Genomic DNA, 17,892 nt, shown 5'->3' with positions numbered 1-17,892 from the left:
CTAAACCAAATAAAAGCCCTTTCATTCCTGATTTTTACTTTCAAATTTTAGAGCAAAAGGAAATCAGTGCAAATCTGTAGATGGGACTTTCTAAAAGTGAGAGGGGAGAGAAGTCAAGTGTTTTCCCATGGGGAAAGACATAAGTCTCATGTCATGTTCACATATTGGGTGTAGACTGTGATATCTGACAGGGGTCACTTTTACTTTAGTCTATATAGGGTCAATATATGATCTCTTCCAATATGCAAGCCAAGGAGTGAGGCAGGCAGAGAGAGGAGCAACAGCTTTGAGAAGAGACTGGTGCTCTGGGAGTGCTGTCACAGTGAAAGGGGAGGATACCCCTTGCAAAGACTACCGAGCTGTTAGCCTTTAGAGCAATGTAGGCCCATAACCCACAGGAATCGAGGCAGAGAGCACATCAGTTTACCAGTGTTGAGAAAACTTTGTGAGAAAATAGAAGTGGCCTCACTTTTCAACTGCAGGCCTATAAAAAGGAAGTGAAAAAGAAGAGACGACATGTCAGAAGCTATTACTGGGATGGCTGCTCTCAGAAAAAAATGGCAAGAGATCTCGAGTCTCACAAACAAGAAGCTTCGTCTTTAGTTCTCCTTCTGGCACTCACAAAGGGCCTTTTGGACAACAGGGCAAGAATAAGAATGGGCAATTTTATTTGCTGACACAGAAATTGTAACATTAAGAGACGTCATCAAAATTTTCTGCAGAGCAAATAAAAGCAGACATTCTCCCTAGAGAGATCAGCCTGTAACTTTATTTTTCTATAGTTTAGCAATCTCCACCTTATTTGAAGTGATGTTGATACATTTTTAAAAGCACAATTTGAACACTGCTGTTTCTGCGGCGACACAGATTCTGATCTTCGCTGATTGTCACTCCAAATACGGACCCTTTCACTGCTGAGGCCTTGTCTTCACACAACAAATCTACTGCTTTAATAATACTGCTGTAGTTACAATAATATAACCCCCACTGGTGTCTATATCAGTATAAAGGTACTTATACTAGTGTTGCTATTCAGGGGTGTCATTTCCTGTGGAGCAGGGGAGTAGAAGGGGGAGGAGCAGCTTCCCTCTACCATCAGACTTTTCATAGGTCTATATGCTGCACTTCCCCCTCGCTACCCAAAGACTTTGCAGCTTACAACATAGCCACATCTAGTGTTCTCTATGCTGATACAACTCTCACCCCACCCCAGAATTTCTCTGAAATGATTCCCCTGTTGCAATTCCTGTACAAGAAAGGCCATAAAAAAAATCAGTAAAAAGCACCTGAAATCCACACTAGGGGTTGCACCAATTTAACTATTCTGGTAGAAAAATCAACTTCCTGTTAGAAATAGTTAAATTGGCATAAAAATGGTGTGTAGACAGTTTAAATGCAGCTAAGGTTGGTAGTAAATCAAATGTGTAGCCCTTTGCAATCTTTGATCTATATGACTGAGTGCTGGTCCCAGTCCTATTCTAAGGCCTGGGCTACACTAGCAGGGGGGTTCAAACTGAGATACGCAACTTCAGCTACGCTATTTGCATAGCTGAAGTTGAAGTATCTTAGTTTGACTTACCTGGCCTTCCTCATGGCAGCAAGTCAACTGCCACGGCTCTCCCGTCGATTCCCCTTACTCCTCCTGCCGAGGTGGAGTACGGGCGTTGATTAGTGGATCAATTTATTGCATCCAGACGAGACACAATAAATCGATTCCTGATACATTGAACACTACCCGCCAATCCAGCGGGTAGTATAGACGTACCCTTAATTTGTGTATTGGTCCTGAGCTGGCCTTCTCCACAGGGAAGAATTTCACTCATAGTGAATAGGCTGTTGGAACTCACCAGCAAAACTGTATTGTAAATAACCAAGGATCGGAAAACATACTGTTGTCTGAGACATTAACACACCTTTGTGAAACTTGTGTTACATTTGCAAATGTGCATTTATTTTTAAAGCACGATTTTGCAAAGAAAAATGGAAGACAAGCTGTTTGAATGTCGTTGTGATACCTTAAAACATTTGTTTCTCCACCAAACAAAGCGCAAAACAGAAGCTTGAAGGAAATTACACTAAACACTCCCCAATAGCTGACTAAGATATATAAACATTCTCAGAGAAATAATTACAACTATAGGCTGAATCCACATAGGATAGTAAATAGAACAGTTGATAGCACAGGAGAAAAAATTGATTGGAAAAAAAACCCTAGTAACTGCATTGTACAGCCTTGAATATACACTTAGGCCCCAGGCCTGCAAAGACTTATGCATGTGTTTACATTTTGTTTCAGTTGGAGTACTTGTAATGCATAAAGTTAAGTGTGTGTGTATGTCTTTGGCAAAATACAGTGTCTAGTTAAGGCAATGGGAGTCTTTCCATTGATTTCAGTGGGCATTGTACTGGTTACTTATTGAACTTTGCCACTAAGAAGCTAGGAATAATTCCTTTAATTAAAATATATTTCCTTGTTACATGTGTGAACACTGAAATATCCCTTTAAAAACAGCTGCATGTATATAAACTATAACATTTACCTTTAAAAAATGGTAGATGAGCTACCTAGCTTATTGTCATATAATGTAATCATTTGCCATTAAAGATAATACCCAGTGTAATCATTATTTAAACCCAAGCGATATTCCCCACCCTGACCCAATTAGACCTAGGAGACACTAAATGGAAAGGCATTTTTGGATGGGCCAAAAAGTAATCAAATGAAATTCAGGCAGTTACACCTAAGTGTTTCAGCTACTTTTGTTTGTGGTTGATAGCTACACGTAAGGCTTACTTTTGCAAGATGTAGATGCTGTTGCTGCTACTTAATGACCATTTTTGTCTTAAAATTCATTCAAAGTGGATAAATCAGTACACACACATCCGACCAAATCAATCCCAGGTATAAGGCCACTGAAATCAGTGGAGTTACTCTAGGATGAATTTGACCCATTTTTAGTGTGCTAATTTCTGAATTCTGTGAAATAATAATTTGCAGTTTGCTTGAATGTTTTAATAGCTAATGTATTTATGGGGGTCCACAAATTGAGGTCACCATTAGCGCTGAGGGAATTATTAATAATTTACTCAATTAATTAGGCCTCTCTTTTTTTCCCCCCTCAACCAGTGGAATGATTGTGGGTAAATCACTCTTTCTGCTAATTTATTTCTTAGTTGAATTTACTAAATCAATCCTTTTACTGCATGGATGCACTGCAAAGCACTTAACGGAAGAGGGTCATGTGCCCCAAGGAACAATGGGGCCTGCAGTCCTGATGTGAAGGTCCTGCACCATATAGCACAATTTGACTGTGAGCAGCTGAGGGGAAGGGAGCTGGCAGCAGGTGAAGAGCCCTGTCATGGTATAATTCCCCACTCTGAACCTTAGCGTCCAAAAGATGGGGTACCAGCATGAATTCCTCTAATCTCAATTACCAGCTTAGAACCTGTAGCGCTGCCACCAACCAGGAATTCCAGTGCCTGGTACACTCCGGTTCCCCCCCCCAAAAAACCTTGCCCGGGGACCCCCAAGACCCAGACCCTCTGGATCTTAACACAAGGAAAGTAAACCCTTTCCCTCACCGTTGCCTCTCCCAGGCTTCCCCTCCCTGGGTTACCCTGGAAGATCACTGTGATTCAAACTCCTTGAATCACAAAACAGAGAGGACAATTCACCTTCCTCCCTCCTTCTTTTTCCCCCTCCCAGACTCTTCCTGAGAGAAAGTAATCCTGGCACAGAGAGAAATCAGCCTCTCTCTCCCTCTTCCTTCCTTTCTCCCCACCAATTCCCTGGTGAATCCAGACCCAGTCCCCTGGGGTCTCACCAGAATAAAAAAACAATCAGGTTCTTAAACAAGAAAAGCTTTTAATTAAAGAGAAAAAAACAGTAAAAATTATTTTTGTAAATTTTAAATGGAATAGGTACAGGGTCTTTCAGCTATAGACACTGGGAATACCCTCCCAGTCTAAGGATACAAGTACAAATTAGAATCTTTGCAGCAAAATACCAATTTGAACTCCTTCCAGCCAAATACACATTTGAACTCCTTCCAACCAAATACACATTTGCAAATAAAGAAAACAACCATAAGCCTAACTCGCTTTATCTATCTAGTACTCACTAGTCTGAACTTATAAGAGCCTGGATTGGAGAGATTGGAGAGAAACCTGGTTGCACGTCTGATCCCTCTGAGCCCCCAGAGTGAACAACAACCAAAACTAACAGCGCACACAAAACTTCCCTCCCTCAAGATTTGAAAGTATCCTGTCCCCTGATTGGTCCTCTGGTCAGGTGACAGCCAGGCTTACTGAACTTGTTAACCCTTTACAGTTAAAGAGATATAAAGTACTTCTGTGCTATTAACTTTTCTTATCTGTTTATGACAAGCCCACTCTCTGATGTACAGGCCGCACTGTTTGTGGAGGTCAGCTGAAGAACTTAGTCACCAAGTTCTGAGCTCTGTTGTAGCACAGGCTGCTGAGGGCAGGCGGGGGCGGGAGGAGGATACCCAGACACTTACTTATGACTAAGGAGAAAGAGTTTGAGATGGAAGAAGAAAAGAATATAAAGAAATGGAAGGAGAGAACAAGAAAAGATGGAAAGAAAATGGGAAATGGAGATAGAAATGTGTTGTGAATAACACAATATGCTTAGTGCCAACAGCAGGCCCTAGCAGTACAGGATTTGATTCACTAGAGACACCACAGTGTAGCTAGGGCAACTGTGTACCTTGGGAAATGTGGTCGCCATATTGAATCAAGCTGCAAACTCTGAGGTGGCTCCACTTTGTGGCTCTGTGCTTGGCTTTGTTTGTTAATTATTTCCCATGTTGCGCTATATTTCTGTTGCAGAAGAGCAGTTGCTGAGAGGAGGTCACATTGGGCCTCAGTGTTTGGAGTGTCTTTGGCTTGATCCTAGAACCACACAAATTAGGAAAGAGCTACTAGGCCATTCAGGCCATCTCCCTGCAAAGGCAGCACTGTTCCCTGCAGCATTTTCCAGTTCAGGTAGACCAGGTGAGGCACTCTACCAGTTCACTCCAGTCAGGGGTTCTCCAGTCTCAAACACCCATAACATTTGACTGCTGATTTTAAATGAACATTGTTTTCTATATTTCAAAAGACTTTCAGCATCAGATAAAGCTGCAGGTGTTTCTATTCTACCTGCTTGACTACAGGGTTATAGAGCAGTCCAAGATTTCATATGTTATAAGGTTAAAAAAAATGCTTATAGTTTTTATTCCTTAATCGACGAGGCACTCTCCTTGCTCATCAGGCGACTCCTGATGATTGCGCTGCTGTGTCTTGATAACTGATCCTGAAATTCTGCTGTTGTAAAGAAGTACAGGATTGGATCCAAACAACAGTCCAGACTTGCTAGGCTTAAGCAAAAGGGCTGAGAGTAAAGAGTGCTTCTGCGTATGGCACAGTGTGTAATAACATTCTCTTTCACCATCATGTAGAAGAAGAAGTTTATGTGATATGGTGTGAAACACACAAAGAACACAGCTGCACACATAGAAACCATGCGTAAAGCTCTCCGTTTTTCTCTGGTATTTTGCAAAGGCATTTCATAATTCTGAAGCGACTCTTTTGTTTTCCAGGTACAGTATACAATAATAATTAGAGGGCCCACAAATCCTAAAAGCTCAGCTGTCGTGACCATAATCACAGAAGCTGTCTTACTGTCAATTTTCCTGACTCCAAGATCTGCAAAGCAGAAATTTGAATTGTTGGTTAAATCAGAGTTTCTCATAACTGGAAACGGTGAGCAAGCAGCCCCAACCACAATCCATACTACAGCACTAATGGTGGCATCATACCTGCGTTTCCAGTCTTTGGCTTTGAATGGATGGAGGAGGAAGTAGTACCTTTGAATACTTATGCAGGTAAGGAAACAAATGCTTGCGTACATGTTGAGATACTTCAGGTAGAAACATAACAAGCAGAGGAATCTCCCAAAAGGCCATGTGTGGTTTATATAATAATATATTCGTAGCGGTAACGAAAGAACATGAGCAAGATCAGCTGCAGCCAAATTAATCATAAAAATGACAGCTTTGTTTTTCTTGCTGATGAAGCGACATAAAACCCATAATGCAGCACTGTTTGCCAGAAGACCAGGAATGAATATTATGGTATAAGCGGTTGCGTATAGAGAGTTTTTAAATGTTATATTAGGATCAGCACAGTTTTCTGAAGATCCGTTGCTCTGCATCTTGATTGTGTCTGAGCAATCATTTGGAACTGGATGGAAGATTTCTGTAAAGAATAAAAAGATAATCATAACATCTAGCTCTTACATAGCATTTTTCATCAGTAGATCATGATCTTCATTTTACACATTGGGAAACTGAGGCTCAGGGAGGTAAAAGTGACTTTCCTAAGGTCTCCTAGCTGGTCAGTGGCAGATTCTGGAATGGAACCCAGAGCTCCTGAGTCTCAGTCTAGGGCTCTAGCCTCCCAAAACAATTACTGTAAAGGCAAAGACAATGCAAGATTGATCAACATTAATATTTGCATCACATGTATTACATATCTTAGTTACATTAGTACATTTTGTACAGTGTAGAGCCTAGAACATGTCCTCTGTAAATCTTCTTCTCACTCTTCAATGCTTTTTCACAAGCAGTAAGATACTTTGGGGCTTATGAAACCTCAAAGACTGTTTCCCTCTATCTAAGGTATTTACCTAGTCCCAATTACCATAGCATCTGAGCACCTTACAGTCAATAACATAGTTATCCTCATGATGCCCTGGTGAGCTAGGGCAGTGCTATTACCCCCACTTTACAGTTTGGGAAGTGAGGCACAGTAAGACTAAACAACTTAGCCAGGGTCACACAGGAAGTCTGTTGCAGATCAAAGAATTGAAATTGCGTGTCCCAGGTATCCAGTGCTTAATTTGTAATGAAAGATGTGCTGGAGCTCAAGCAATTTTTTTACTTTCATAACTGATGTGGCAAGCCCAGAGGTGCCAGGGCTATGAACTGCCAAGCCCATAGATGCCAGGGCTATGAATTACCGAGACCAGAGGGGCTGAGGCTACGAAGAGCCAGGCCCAGAGGTGCCGGGGCTATGAACTGCTGAGCCAAGAGGTGCTGGGGCTATGAACTGCTGAGCCCAGAGGTGCTGGGGCTCAGCTCTGGCACAAATTAAGCACTACAAGTATTAGTCTAGCACCCTAACCTCTTAATTATTCTTCTCAAAGTGAGCCAGGTCCATGGGACCCTGACAAAGCTGTAGCCATCAATGAAGAGAGGATTGATTTCCAGCCAGCCTAGAAAAAATGCCTGTTTGTGACGGCCCAGGATAACCTACAGTCTGGGCTAGACAAATGGAATTTACTTTGTTACTGCTCACCAAACACACTGAGGTACACTTAGAATGTGGTCATCCTGGGTCTCCCCACCACCTCTACACAAACCTGGGTCATGATTTTTAATTGAGCAGTTTAATTTTGAGGTGATATTTTCCTTTTTCAGACTCTCCTTTGAATCAAACTGCAGACTGATCAGGGTGGGGTGAGGAACTTCCGATTAAACTGTTAAATTAGGTGTACTTTTCCTTCTTTAAACCAGACTGGGATTTCTCCTCAGAGGGGGTAATACAGGCAAGAAAAGTATGGTTTGGGGATATTTCTGTATTCAGAATCCTGGGTGAGCTTCATTTACCAGCTCATCCAATGTAAGGGTAAAAATGAAAACTGGCTTCCTGTTTCCATGTAAATGTCACATGATGGCTGAATAAAGGGATGAGATTCCCAGCTGCTTTTCTACATTCCTTCCATGGCTCCACTCAGGGGAGTCTCTGGCAGCAGGATTTTATTGTCTCCCTTTTGCCAGGGAATGAGGAGCACCAGAGGCACAGAGCCAGTAGGAAAGCACAGACTTTCTGCATGGCAGCTGCAGGCCTTCTGCTGATTCCCATCCCCCTATGATCCACCAGAATCCATAGGATCTTCTAGGTATAGAGGTGGGCTTCCCAATGGAATGATGGTGGAGGGATTCTGTGAGGAAATTTTCTCCACCTTAACTCCCTGCAGGGAGTTTTACTGTGAGGATACAGCATTGGAGATACTGATTCACTGCAAATGACTCATTTTCTGCAAGGTACCACCTACAGGAGGCATCTGCCAGCAGAAGTGTCTCTGTAAGTGAATGCTGGCCTGGTAACTTGTAGCATGTTACTCATACATGACTAAGAAGCATATGATCTATTACAGGCTATGGTCCAAATTCACCACTGGTGTAATCATTGGCCTGCTATGCCAACAGTGCCTATGACCACCCATTTTCTATGCCAGCAGGGCCTGGGAGCAGCAGTTGTTGCTCACTCTCTTTTTTGCCCTTCATCTGAAACGAGTTTCTATTCCTCTGGCTTTTCTTTTCTCTCAGTCTTAAAGAGTAGCCCAGCAATGGACTAACGCCATATAGCACTGACAGCCACCTACATACACCCCACCCAGGAAACAGCCCTCTGAAATGGCTGACTGAGATCAGTGGGAGTTAGGCATTTTGAAAATACCACTAACCTGCTCTGTGTCTTTAGGCATCTAAATACCTTTAGCAATCTGGCCCAGGGACTGCTGTTCTTACATGAATTTCAATTCCATTGACCTGAAATTAAATCAAAATGGGATATTTCTGTTTCAGTTCCTTTGCATGCAGATGCCCCTAGGTGCAGTTAGCCTTCATTAGATTTTATGTAATAACTAAGGAATTAGGGTTCATAAGCACTATTGATGTAATCAAGCACAGCCTCCTGGCTCACCAGTGAGACCACTCCTGCTGCAGGTCTTAAGAAGAACCCATGTATTAAATAAGCATTTGAAATAACTTATTATCATCCTTGCTTCAGCAAACCATTGTCTGAACACAAGTGATTTCCAGCAATGCAGCCTTCATTTTCTAATGGCAAAATATACCTTCTTACAAGCATTCCAGGCATAAGGAAATACCTATCCCTCCAAGGTTTTCTCACTGTTTGAGTTGCTTCTTGTCTATGTAGAATCATGTTTTCTCAGAGAAAAGCTATAGGTGCAGAATGATGCAGGTCTAGCATTGCTGATGGATAGAGAATAACGGAATTTTTGTGCCATAGTTTTCATCTCGTCCTATAATCTGTTCTTCAATTGGCCACAAGGTGTCAGATTTAGACAATGTTTCATTTCTTTTTGCCTTTTCTTTAGAGATTTCTAACCCTGCTAAGAGAAAATAAGGTGTAGACACCTGGATGGATATGGTATGATTATTTTTAAATTATGTTTTATTGGTTTTGTGTGTCTTGATGTCTTCTGGGATTATCTCAAATTGAAAAGCTTGTGTTCTGATTTTAGACAATTGACAGCAGAATAATTTCAGAGAAAAATCCCCTAACTTCTTGATGTTAGGGGAAAGTCCTGATTTAGGGAAATTAAACAAAGATAGCTGTTCAGAATCATTGTGGGCACAGCCACATGGTTACAAAAATACCCTTAAAATGTGGTTGACAAAAAATAAAAATAAAATGTCTGTATTAAATTATCAATTGAATGATGGGCCTGTAAAAGGCTCTTTATTGATTTCAATGGGCTCTGGGTCAGGCTCTGTATGATGAAATATGGACTAAGGAGTGTGAAGTGATTGGCAGTGCAAAATTATGGGTAACATTTATACAATAACAATGCTCAAGTATAGAGCATTCTCACACACCAATTCCCTAGACTTGCCAATAATTAATCACTTTATTTAAAACATGATAGAACTATCCTCTAAGCTAAAATACAGAAGAATCCTGCTCAACACCTAGCAGGACTGGACCCTTACTGCAAAGCTACTGACAAAGCAAGGGCACCAACAGCATGTTGCATAGCACCGTGGCAAGCTAACATATTCCATTCAATTATCTCTTTTCCTGTATAGTGAAGACATATCACAGTAGTTTGGAAGTCACGAATGGACAGTGAAAGCCTCTGCTAAAACAAATTCCTACTGGATCATTTTTTTCAGAATGTGCCATTTCAATAAAACCAATAATGAATAAATACAATATTGATGTTTGCTTAATTGATTTGCATTTGTAAGACTGTGGCAACAAGGAAAGAAATGGTCTGTACTGGTGCACACTGTTACTTGTAGATGGAAGTCTGCAAAATATTATTTCCATGGCAATATCAAGAAAGGAATGCTCAAGCTGAGACCAGCAAGTGTAGGACTGTTATTCCTTGGCCCTACTGTTTTTTTGTTGTGCCCAGCAAGTGGTGACCAGACACTATAACTGCTTTAACTATGTTGCAAAATCTTCCCTCTAGAATTGCTCCTGAGTGTTCCTGTATCTTGCACGTTGCAGCGGTTACAGTGAAAACGGAAACCTTCACAGTCAGCAGTGAAAAGCTCTTCAGCTGAACCAAAGAGAGGCTGCCTCTGGCTGAATGCTGCTTGCAGCTTCTTAGCTGTGATAAATATGTATGTCTTGCAGTGTTGTGATGCATGGCTAGAAAGGGTTAAACAGTTTGCAGGCTGAATGACCCAAAGCTCACCTTTAAAGTCATGTTAGAAAGGTATGCAAATAATAATTAGGGCCATTCATGCTAAATAGGCTTGAAATGCAAACCTATATTGTTAGACGTAATACTAATTGTGTGTATCTTAGGTATTACCCGTAAACAGACAGTTCCTGCCTGTCACTATAACTATTGATTCAGAGATCAAAAGGGAATATTAACATCTGGATGAATCTTGGGCAAAATGATGTCATTGTCTATATGTCTCTTTGAAGCTTGTAATTGACTACCTAATGGATAAATTTGTCCTATGTTAATTTATGTAATGAATTACTGGTGGTGTTTAGAAAGCAAAAGGCTATATCAAAAGCCTATTGTTTAACCAGGACTGTGTGGTCAAGTGAATGCTAAAACACTGTATAAAATGATCCTTGGGTCCTGATTCTGTTATCTCAGATCTGCTTAAACTTCATCAGGGAAAGTTTAAGTTGCAAAACTGAGGTCCCAGTTATGCTGGTACACCCTGAATATGAGATTTGGACATTGGACTATAACCTATGAACTATTTCTGAAAGAAAAGAACTCTTTGCAGCTACAAAGCTCACCATCTGAATCTGAACCTCAATGAATTGAACTTATGTCTGTATGTATATTGATCTTTTAATCATACTCTCTACACATTTTAGTTTAGCTAATAAGAATTGGCTGTAGCGTGTATTTGGATAAGATCTGAAACACTCAGTGATATGTCTGATCCTTTGGGATTGATAGAATCTTTTCTTTTTATGATGACATAAGATTTACAGAAATGTTCATCATATTTGACGGGGTTGGATGGAGGCCTCAGGCTGGATCACTTTAAGGGAACTGTGTTGTTTGGACTTCTGAATAACCAGTGAGGTAATAAAGAAGCTGTTTTAGGCTGGCTTGGTAAATCTAAGTATTGGAATATCCACCAGCTTTTGGAGGATTGTCTGCCCCATTCTTGGCAGTTCACCCTAATTGACTGATCACAGCTGGCTGCCTACTAGGACCCCGGTCACAAGTGTCAATATGAATCAAATGTCCACTAATGTATTCCATTATTCCCTTATGCAGTGTTGTTGTGTAGCTGTGTTAGTCCCAGGAAATTAGAGAGACTAATCACTCGTAGACTTTAATGTCAGAAAGGACCCATAGTATGGAGAAGAGGTAAGCATCCCTCAGTGGTGAAGGAACAGGTTAAGGACTATTTAGAAAAGCTGAACATACACAAGTCCATGGGGTGGATGTGATGCATCTGAGGGTGCTGAGGGAGTTGGCTGATGCGATTGCAGAGCCACTGGCCATTATCTCTGAAAACTCTTGGCAATAGGGGGAGGTCCCACATGACTGGAAAAAGGCAAATATAGTGCCCATCTTTAAAAAAAAGAAGGAGGAACATGGTCCTCAAGGAATCCATTTTGAAGCACTTGGAGGAGAGGAAGGTGATCAGAAACAGTCAACATGGATTCACCAAGGACAAGTCATGCCTGACCATCCTGATTGCTTTCTATGATGAGATAACTGGCTCTGTGGATATGGGGAAAGTGGTGGACATGATATACCTTGACTTTAGCAAAGCTTTTGATACTGTCTCCCACAGTATTCTTGCCAGCAAATTAAAGAAGAATGGATTGGATGAATGAACTATAAGGTGGATAGAAAGCTATCTAGATTGTCAGGTTCAACAGCTAGTGATCAATGGCTCAATGTCTAGTTGGCAGCCAGTATCAAGTGGAATGCCCCAGGGGTCAGTCCTGGGGCCAGTTTTGTTCAACATCTTCATTAACAATCTGAATGATGGGATGGATTGCACCCTCAGCAAGTTTGCAGATGACATTAAGCTGGGGGGAGAGGCAGATAAGCTGGAGGGTAGGGATAGGGTCCAGAGTGATGTAGTCAAATTGGAGGATTGGGCCAAAAGAAATCTGATGAGGTTCAACAAGGACAAGTGCAGAGTCCTGCACTTAGGACGGAAAAATCCTATGCACTGCTACAGGCTGGGGACTGACTGCCTATGTGGCAGTTCTGCAAAAAAGGACCTGGAGATTACAGTGAATGAGAAGCTGAATATCAATCAGCACTGTGGCCTTGTTGCCAAGAAGGCTGATGGCATATTGGACTGCATTAGTAGGAGCATTGCCAGCAGATCGAGGGAAGTGATTATTCCCCTCTTTTCAGTACTAGTGAGGCCACATCTGGAGTATTGCATCAAGTTTTGAGCCCCCCACTACAGAAGGCATGTGGACAAATTGGAGAGAGTCCAGCGGAAGGCAACGAAAATTATTAGGGGGCTAGGGCATGTGAGGAAAGGCTGAGGGAACTGGGGTTATTTAGTCTGCAGAAGAGAAGAGTGAAGGGGGATTTGATAGAAGTCTTCAACTATCTGAATGGGAGTTCCCAAGAGGATGGAGCTCGGCTGGTCTCAGTGGTGGCAGATGACAGAACAAGGAGCAATGGTCTCAAGTTGCCGTGGGGGAGGTCTAGACTGGCTATTAGGAAAAACTATTTCACTAGGAGGGTGGTGAAGCACTGGAATGGGTTACCTAGGGAGGTGGTGGAATCTTCATTCTTAGAGGTTTTTAAGGCCCAGCTTGACAAAGCCCTGGCTGGATTGATTTAGTTGGGGTTGGTCCTTCTTTTAGCAGGGGGTTGGACTAGATGACCTCCTGAGGTCTCTTCCAACCCAAATCTTCTATGATTCTATGATCATCATCATCTAGTCTGGCCTCCTGCACATTGCAGGCCACAGAACTCACCCACCCACTCATGTAATAGACCTGTAACCTCTGGCTGAGTTACTGAAGTCCTCAAATCATGATTTAAAGACTTCAACTTGCAGAGAATCCACCATCTACACTAGTTTAAACCTGCAAGTGTCCCTGTCATAAGCAGATTGTTAAAGGTTAATGTCTCTTGTACCTGTAAAGGGTTACAAGAAGGGAACTGGACACCTGACCAGAAGACCAATCAGAAGACAAGATACAAGATAAGTGAAAACAGGTGCTTTAGGCTTTTTGATTGTTTTTACTCTATTTGCAATTGTAGATCTGGCTGGTTAACTTTTATATGTGTAGTTGCTGGGAATATTCTGATTTGTATTGGCACTGAGGGGAAAGTCTCTTTCTGGTGTCTGTAAGCTATAGGACCCTGTAATATTTACATCTTGAAGTTATAGAGATAATTCTTTACTTTTTCCTTCCTTTTATTAAAAGATTTCTTTTTTTTTTTTTTTTTTTAGAGAACCTGATTGATTTTTTCTTCCTTGTTTCCCTTGTGTTATTCCAGGGGATTGGGATAACTCACCAGGACGGGTGGGGGGGGAGACGGGAGGGGGAGAGATAGAATCTCTCTTTGTTTTCCTTGAATCTGTTTGCCACTTTGTGGAAGGGAAGGGAGATGCTTCTCTGTATGGTGATTTAGAGGTTAGATCAGTATCTCTCAGGATAGCCCAGGGAGGGAAATTCTGAGAGGGGGAAAGGTGGGGGGGGGAATGGTTTATTTCTCCTTGTTTTAAGAACCCAAGGGATCTGGGTTCTTGGGGTCCCCAGGGAAGGTTGGGGAGGTCAGAGTGCCCCAAAACACTATATTTTTGGGTGGTGGCAGTGCTATCAGATCTAAGCTGGTAATTAAGCTTAGAGGATTCAGGTACTAGTATCTCATTTTCTGAACTCTAAGGTTCAGATCTGTGAAGGAATGCTATGATAAGGTGTTAGCGGTGGGATAGATAAGAATCAAAAAGCCTAAACTGCCTGTTTTTACTTACTATATGAAAAGAAACTTTGAGAGCCTGTAGTAATGTCTGGTCTCTCTCAGACCCTCCGAGAGAAGAACACACAACACCCAAAGAACACACACAAAAGCTTTCCTCCACCCAAATTTAAAAGTATCTTGTCTTCTGATTGGTCTTCTGATCAGGTGTCCAGTTCCCTGCTTGTAACCCTTTACAGGTACAAGAGACATTAACCCTTAACAATCTGCTTATGACAGTCCCATGCTGCATGTTGCAGTAAAAGGTGACCCCTACCTCCCCAGGGTCTCTGCCAATCTGACTCTGGAGGAAAATTCCTTCCCAGCCCTGAATATGGTGATCAGTTGGACCCTGAGCATTTCAGCAAGATCCACCAGCCAGTCACCTGGGAAAGAATTGTCTATAATAACTCAGAGCCCTTGTGATGTTCCCCTGGTTCCAGATAACTCTGGACCAGTGATCTGCTAGGTCACTCCAATCCTCGACTCTGGGAGCCGAGCCAGCCTTACCCTGCTCTGCTTTAGGAATCCCCACTCCTGGGCTGTTCATGCACAGCCTCTAGCATGTAAGCTGCTTGGATTGTGCAACCAAATGACACTAGCCAATATATCCAGTCCCAGACACAACCCTAGGAACCTCCGTCTTGCGGTGCCCAGTTATGCCCACTGGATGCTGCAAGCTTATATGAGTTCATCAATTTAACAAAGAAATTGATATTTACCAGGCTTCTTATCCCAAGGGGAGTCTCTGACACACTTCAAACCAAACACACTGCTTCAGGTAGAATAAACAAACAAATGTATTGACTACAAAAGATAGATTTTAAGTGATTATAAATAAAAGCACAATAAGTCAGGTTTGGTCAATGAAATGAAAGCAAAACGCATTCTAAGCTGATCTTAACACTTTGAATGCCCTTACAAACTTAGATGCTTCTCACTACAGGCTGGCCGGTTGCCTTTCAGCCAGGCTCGCCCCTTTGATCAGCGCTTCTGTCACTTCGTGGTGGTGATGTAGATGGGGGTAGAAGAGAGAGAGAGCATGGCAAATGTCTCTCCCTTTTATCATGTCCTTTCCTCCTTCTTGGCTTTGCTCACCTAGAGTCAGGTGAGCATTACCTCACTGTAGTCCCAAACTGACCAAGAGAAGGGGAGGGTGACTCACTTGAAAGAGTCCAACAGATCCTTTGTTGCTGTCTAGGCCAGTGTACTTTGTCCCTGGGAGGCTGGGCTGGGTTTGTCCTATACATGCCCTGATGAGGTGTTAACTGCCCCTCTGCTCTTGGAGAGTTTTGCCTGGGCCTCTGCTCTGGAGAGTTTTTTCCTGGTCTTGTTTTAAGCCATGAGGACACATTTTCAGCCTCATAACTCTATATATGAAATTACAACCTATAAGATTACTATACAACAATGCTCAGTGCATCATGAGCCTTCCGAAGACACCAGACATGACAAACTTTGCATTGGATACCACATAATCATATTATAAGGATTAACATGGGGGTACATGGTGTTTCCTCAAAGTACAGAGCATCACAGCCCTCCCCATCTAGTGTCCCATCACCGGATGTTGGAGGATATTTGCTGCTAGCTTTCACAGACCAGCTACATACCATTGTAGGCAGTGTCATCATAGCAACCCCCTCAATAAACTTATCAAGATCAGTCTTGGAGTCAGTTAGGTTAATGGACTACTTCTACCTTGTTTGGTCCCTTACAATATGTGCAGACTACTTATGCTAAACAATCTGATTCACTTGGCATTTTGCTGTGACACAAGGAATATCTTTCCCAGACCTGGAGAAGAGCTTTGTGTAGTTTGAAAACTTGTCTCTTTCATCAACAGAACTTGGTCCAATAAAAGATATTACCTCATCAATCCTGTATCTCCATTATTCCACTGGTCACTCATGCTGATAGGGAAAAGTATGGCCCTGAGGATTTCACAGGAGCCTAGGGCGACCAGACAGCAAGTATGAAAAATCAGGACAGGGGGTAGAGGGTAATAGGAGCCTATATTAGAAAAAGACCCCAAAATTGGGACTATACCTTTAAAATCAGGACATCTGGTCACTCTACATGGGCCGCAGCTATGTGCTGATTGGGCCGCAGGTTGAGAGCCACTGCTTTATGCCTTTTAAAAAGAAAACCCCAGCATCCTTATTTCATATGCTAAAATCTCATGTGAAAGCTAAAGGTGTCTCCCACTCGAGTCTGTGGCAAGACTGGCTTTGCATGCTAACTGACTCACTGGAAAAGGAATTCCCTTTTCATTTACTTAGCTTTGGAACCCAGCTGTGCTGCTGAGTTTTGTCTGTAGTTACCTTCAGGATGCACAAACTTGGTCACCAGCCACCGGACAAGGGATTGCACTATTAAGTTCCCTCCGATGTCTAGCCACCTGTTGGAGCGATTGCCATGGTAGTAAGGAGTCTTAAATAAACAAGCTTTAGAAAGCGTGATTTAAATGCATCCATCAGAGATCAAGCTATGTCTAATCCAGTTTAATAATTGCAAACCTAATCCATGCTGCAGTTTCCGTATCAGTGGCAATTGCCTGATAGTCTCTGAGACCATTGAGCCCCACCCTTCAGACTTTTGTCACATTGTATTTTCCACCACCCAGCTCAAAGGAACACTATCATTCTCCTCTCACAATTAAATTACAAAGCCTCATAGATTACATATAAACAACAGCTGGGACAAGGAATCTTTTCAGTCTAATAAAAATCCTTCGCTAGATGAAATAGTGGTCTGCTGGAATTTCCGTTACCATCAAATACAATTTAAAAATAAAAGAGTTGTGCTGATTTTGACTCTGAAATTATACCACAGAACAAAATGACCTCTTCTAACAACATTTGATAGTAATTAAGGCACTATTAATTGCAAGAGCATAAAATTTCACTCTCTCAGGCACCAGTGGTTTATTACAACTACTACTTTAGCTCTTCCATGCTTGCAAAAATTTGGCGGGTAAACATCAAATCACCAGACTGCTTTTGCCTGTGCTTCTGCAATCTCTGTCTGTAGCTTTATCTTGATGGAAAGGCTATCTTGAGAAAACACTCACTGCAAATTTTTTTTAATAATATAAAGTTAGTAAAACAAAGAGCGCTGCAACAAGTTTATCTCATTGTAATTTTCCTGCTTTGACAAGAGAATGGCCACAATGAAAAGCACAAGAAAAGCATTATTTTAATGTAGCATATTCCAACAGTGCAGGTTCATTAGTTTTTGCTTTAATACACGAAGTCAGAGCTTGAAAAAAAGCCTTACCGTATTGCACAGCAATCCTGCTGATAACTGAAGACTCGTGCAGTTAGAAGAGGAAGTAAAATATGAAAGCTTGTTTACATCTCAGAAAGTAACCTGAATGACGCCACTGGCTGGTTGAAATAAGGTTAGACTGTGACCGCATCCAATGCAGCTGTAACAAACTTCACTGGGCACATATTTGGATTGGTGAACACAACTCGGACTATATACATGCTTGAAATCAAGAAGCATCAATCTCACGTACACTGTGGCAAACCCTGCAAAGTGCTTATCACCTTAGGAGCACTCGCAACTCTCATTGCGATCTATTCCCATTAACTTCTATACTATTGCATTAGCTCTCATGGGCTCTCTCTCCA

At 41.9% G+C, this 17,892-nt stretch overlaps 1 protein-coding gene across 7 annotated transcripts; it reads right to left on the bottom strand.

The window, feature by feature from the left end:
• Positions 1-4,229: 4,229 nt before the first annotated feature.
• Positions 4,230-17,606, bottom strand: LOC127056835 (putative P2Y purinoceptor 10). Of its 7 annotated transcripts, XM_050965136.1 has the most exons (5): positions 17,534-17,560; positions 16,304-16,388; positions 16,126-16,207; positions 8,534-8,618; positions 4,230-6,261 (listed from the first exon to the last, which is right to left on the bottom strand). In XM_050965136.1, exon 5 carries the CDS (start codon positions 6,215-6,217, stop codon positions 5,237-5,239), a length of 981 nt encoding a protein of 326 aa, XP_050821093.1. In that variant the 5' UTR covers positions 6,218-6,261; positions 8,534-8,618; positions 16,126-16,207; positions 16,304-16,388; positions 17,534-17,560; the 3' UTR covers positions 4,230-5,236. The 7 variants fall into 7 exon arrangements, with proteins under 7 accessions (XP_050821093.1, XP_050821098.1, XP_050821095.1 ...); XM_050965141.1 differs by lacking the exon at positions 8,534-8,618; XM_050965138.1 differs by lacking the exon at positions 16,126-16,207.
• Between the last annotated feature and the right edge of the window lie 286 nt (positions 17,607-17,892).

Source organism: Gopherus flavomarginatus, chromosome 8, assembly GCF_025201925.1.
Source record: "Gopherus flavomarginatus isolate rGopFla2 chromosome 8, rGopFla2.mat.asm, whole genome shotgun sequence".
In the NCBI taxonomy this organism is placed as follows: domain Eukaryota; kingdom Metazoa; phylum Chordata; order Testudines; family Testudinidae; genus Gopherus; species Gopherus flavomarginatus.
Note: the sequence above shows the minus strand (reverse complement) of the source record. Positions and strands in the feature narration are given on the sequence as shown.

Bases quoted from the DNA above. Each gene is read 5' to 3' on its own strand.
- LOC127056835 (XM_050965137.1), bottom strand. From the start codon at position 6,217: ATGCAGAGCAACGGATCTTCAGAAAACTGTGCTGATCCTAATATAACA.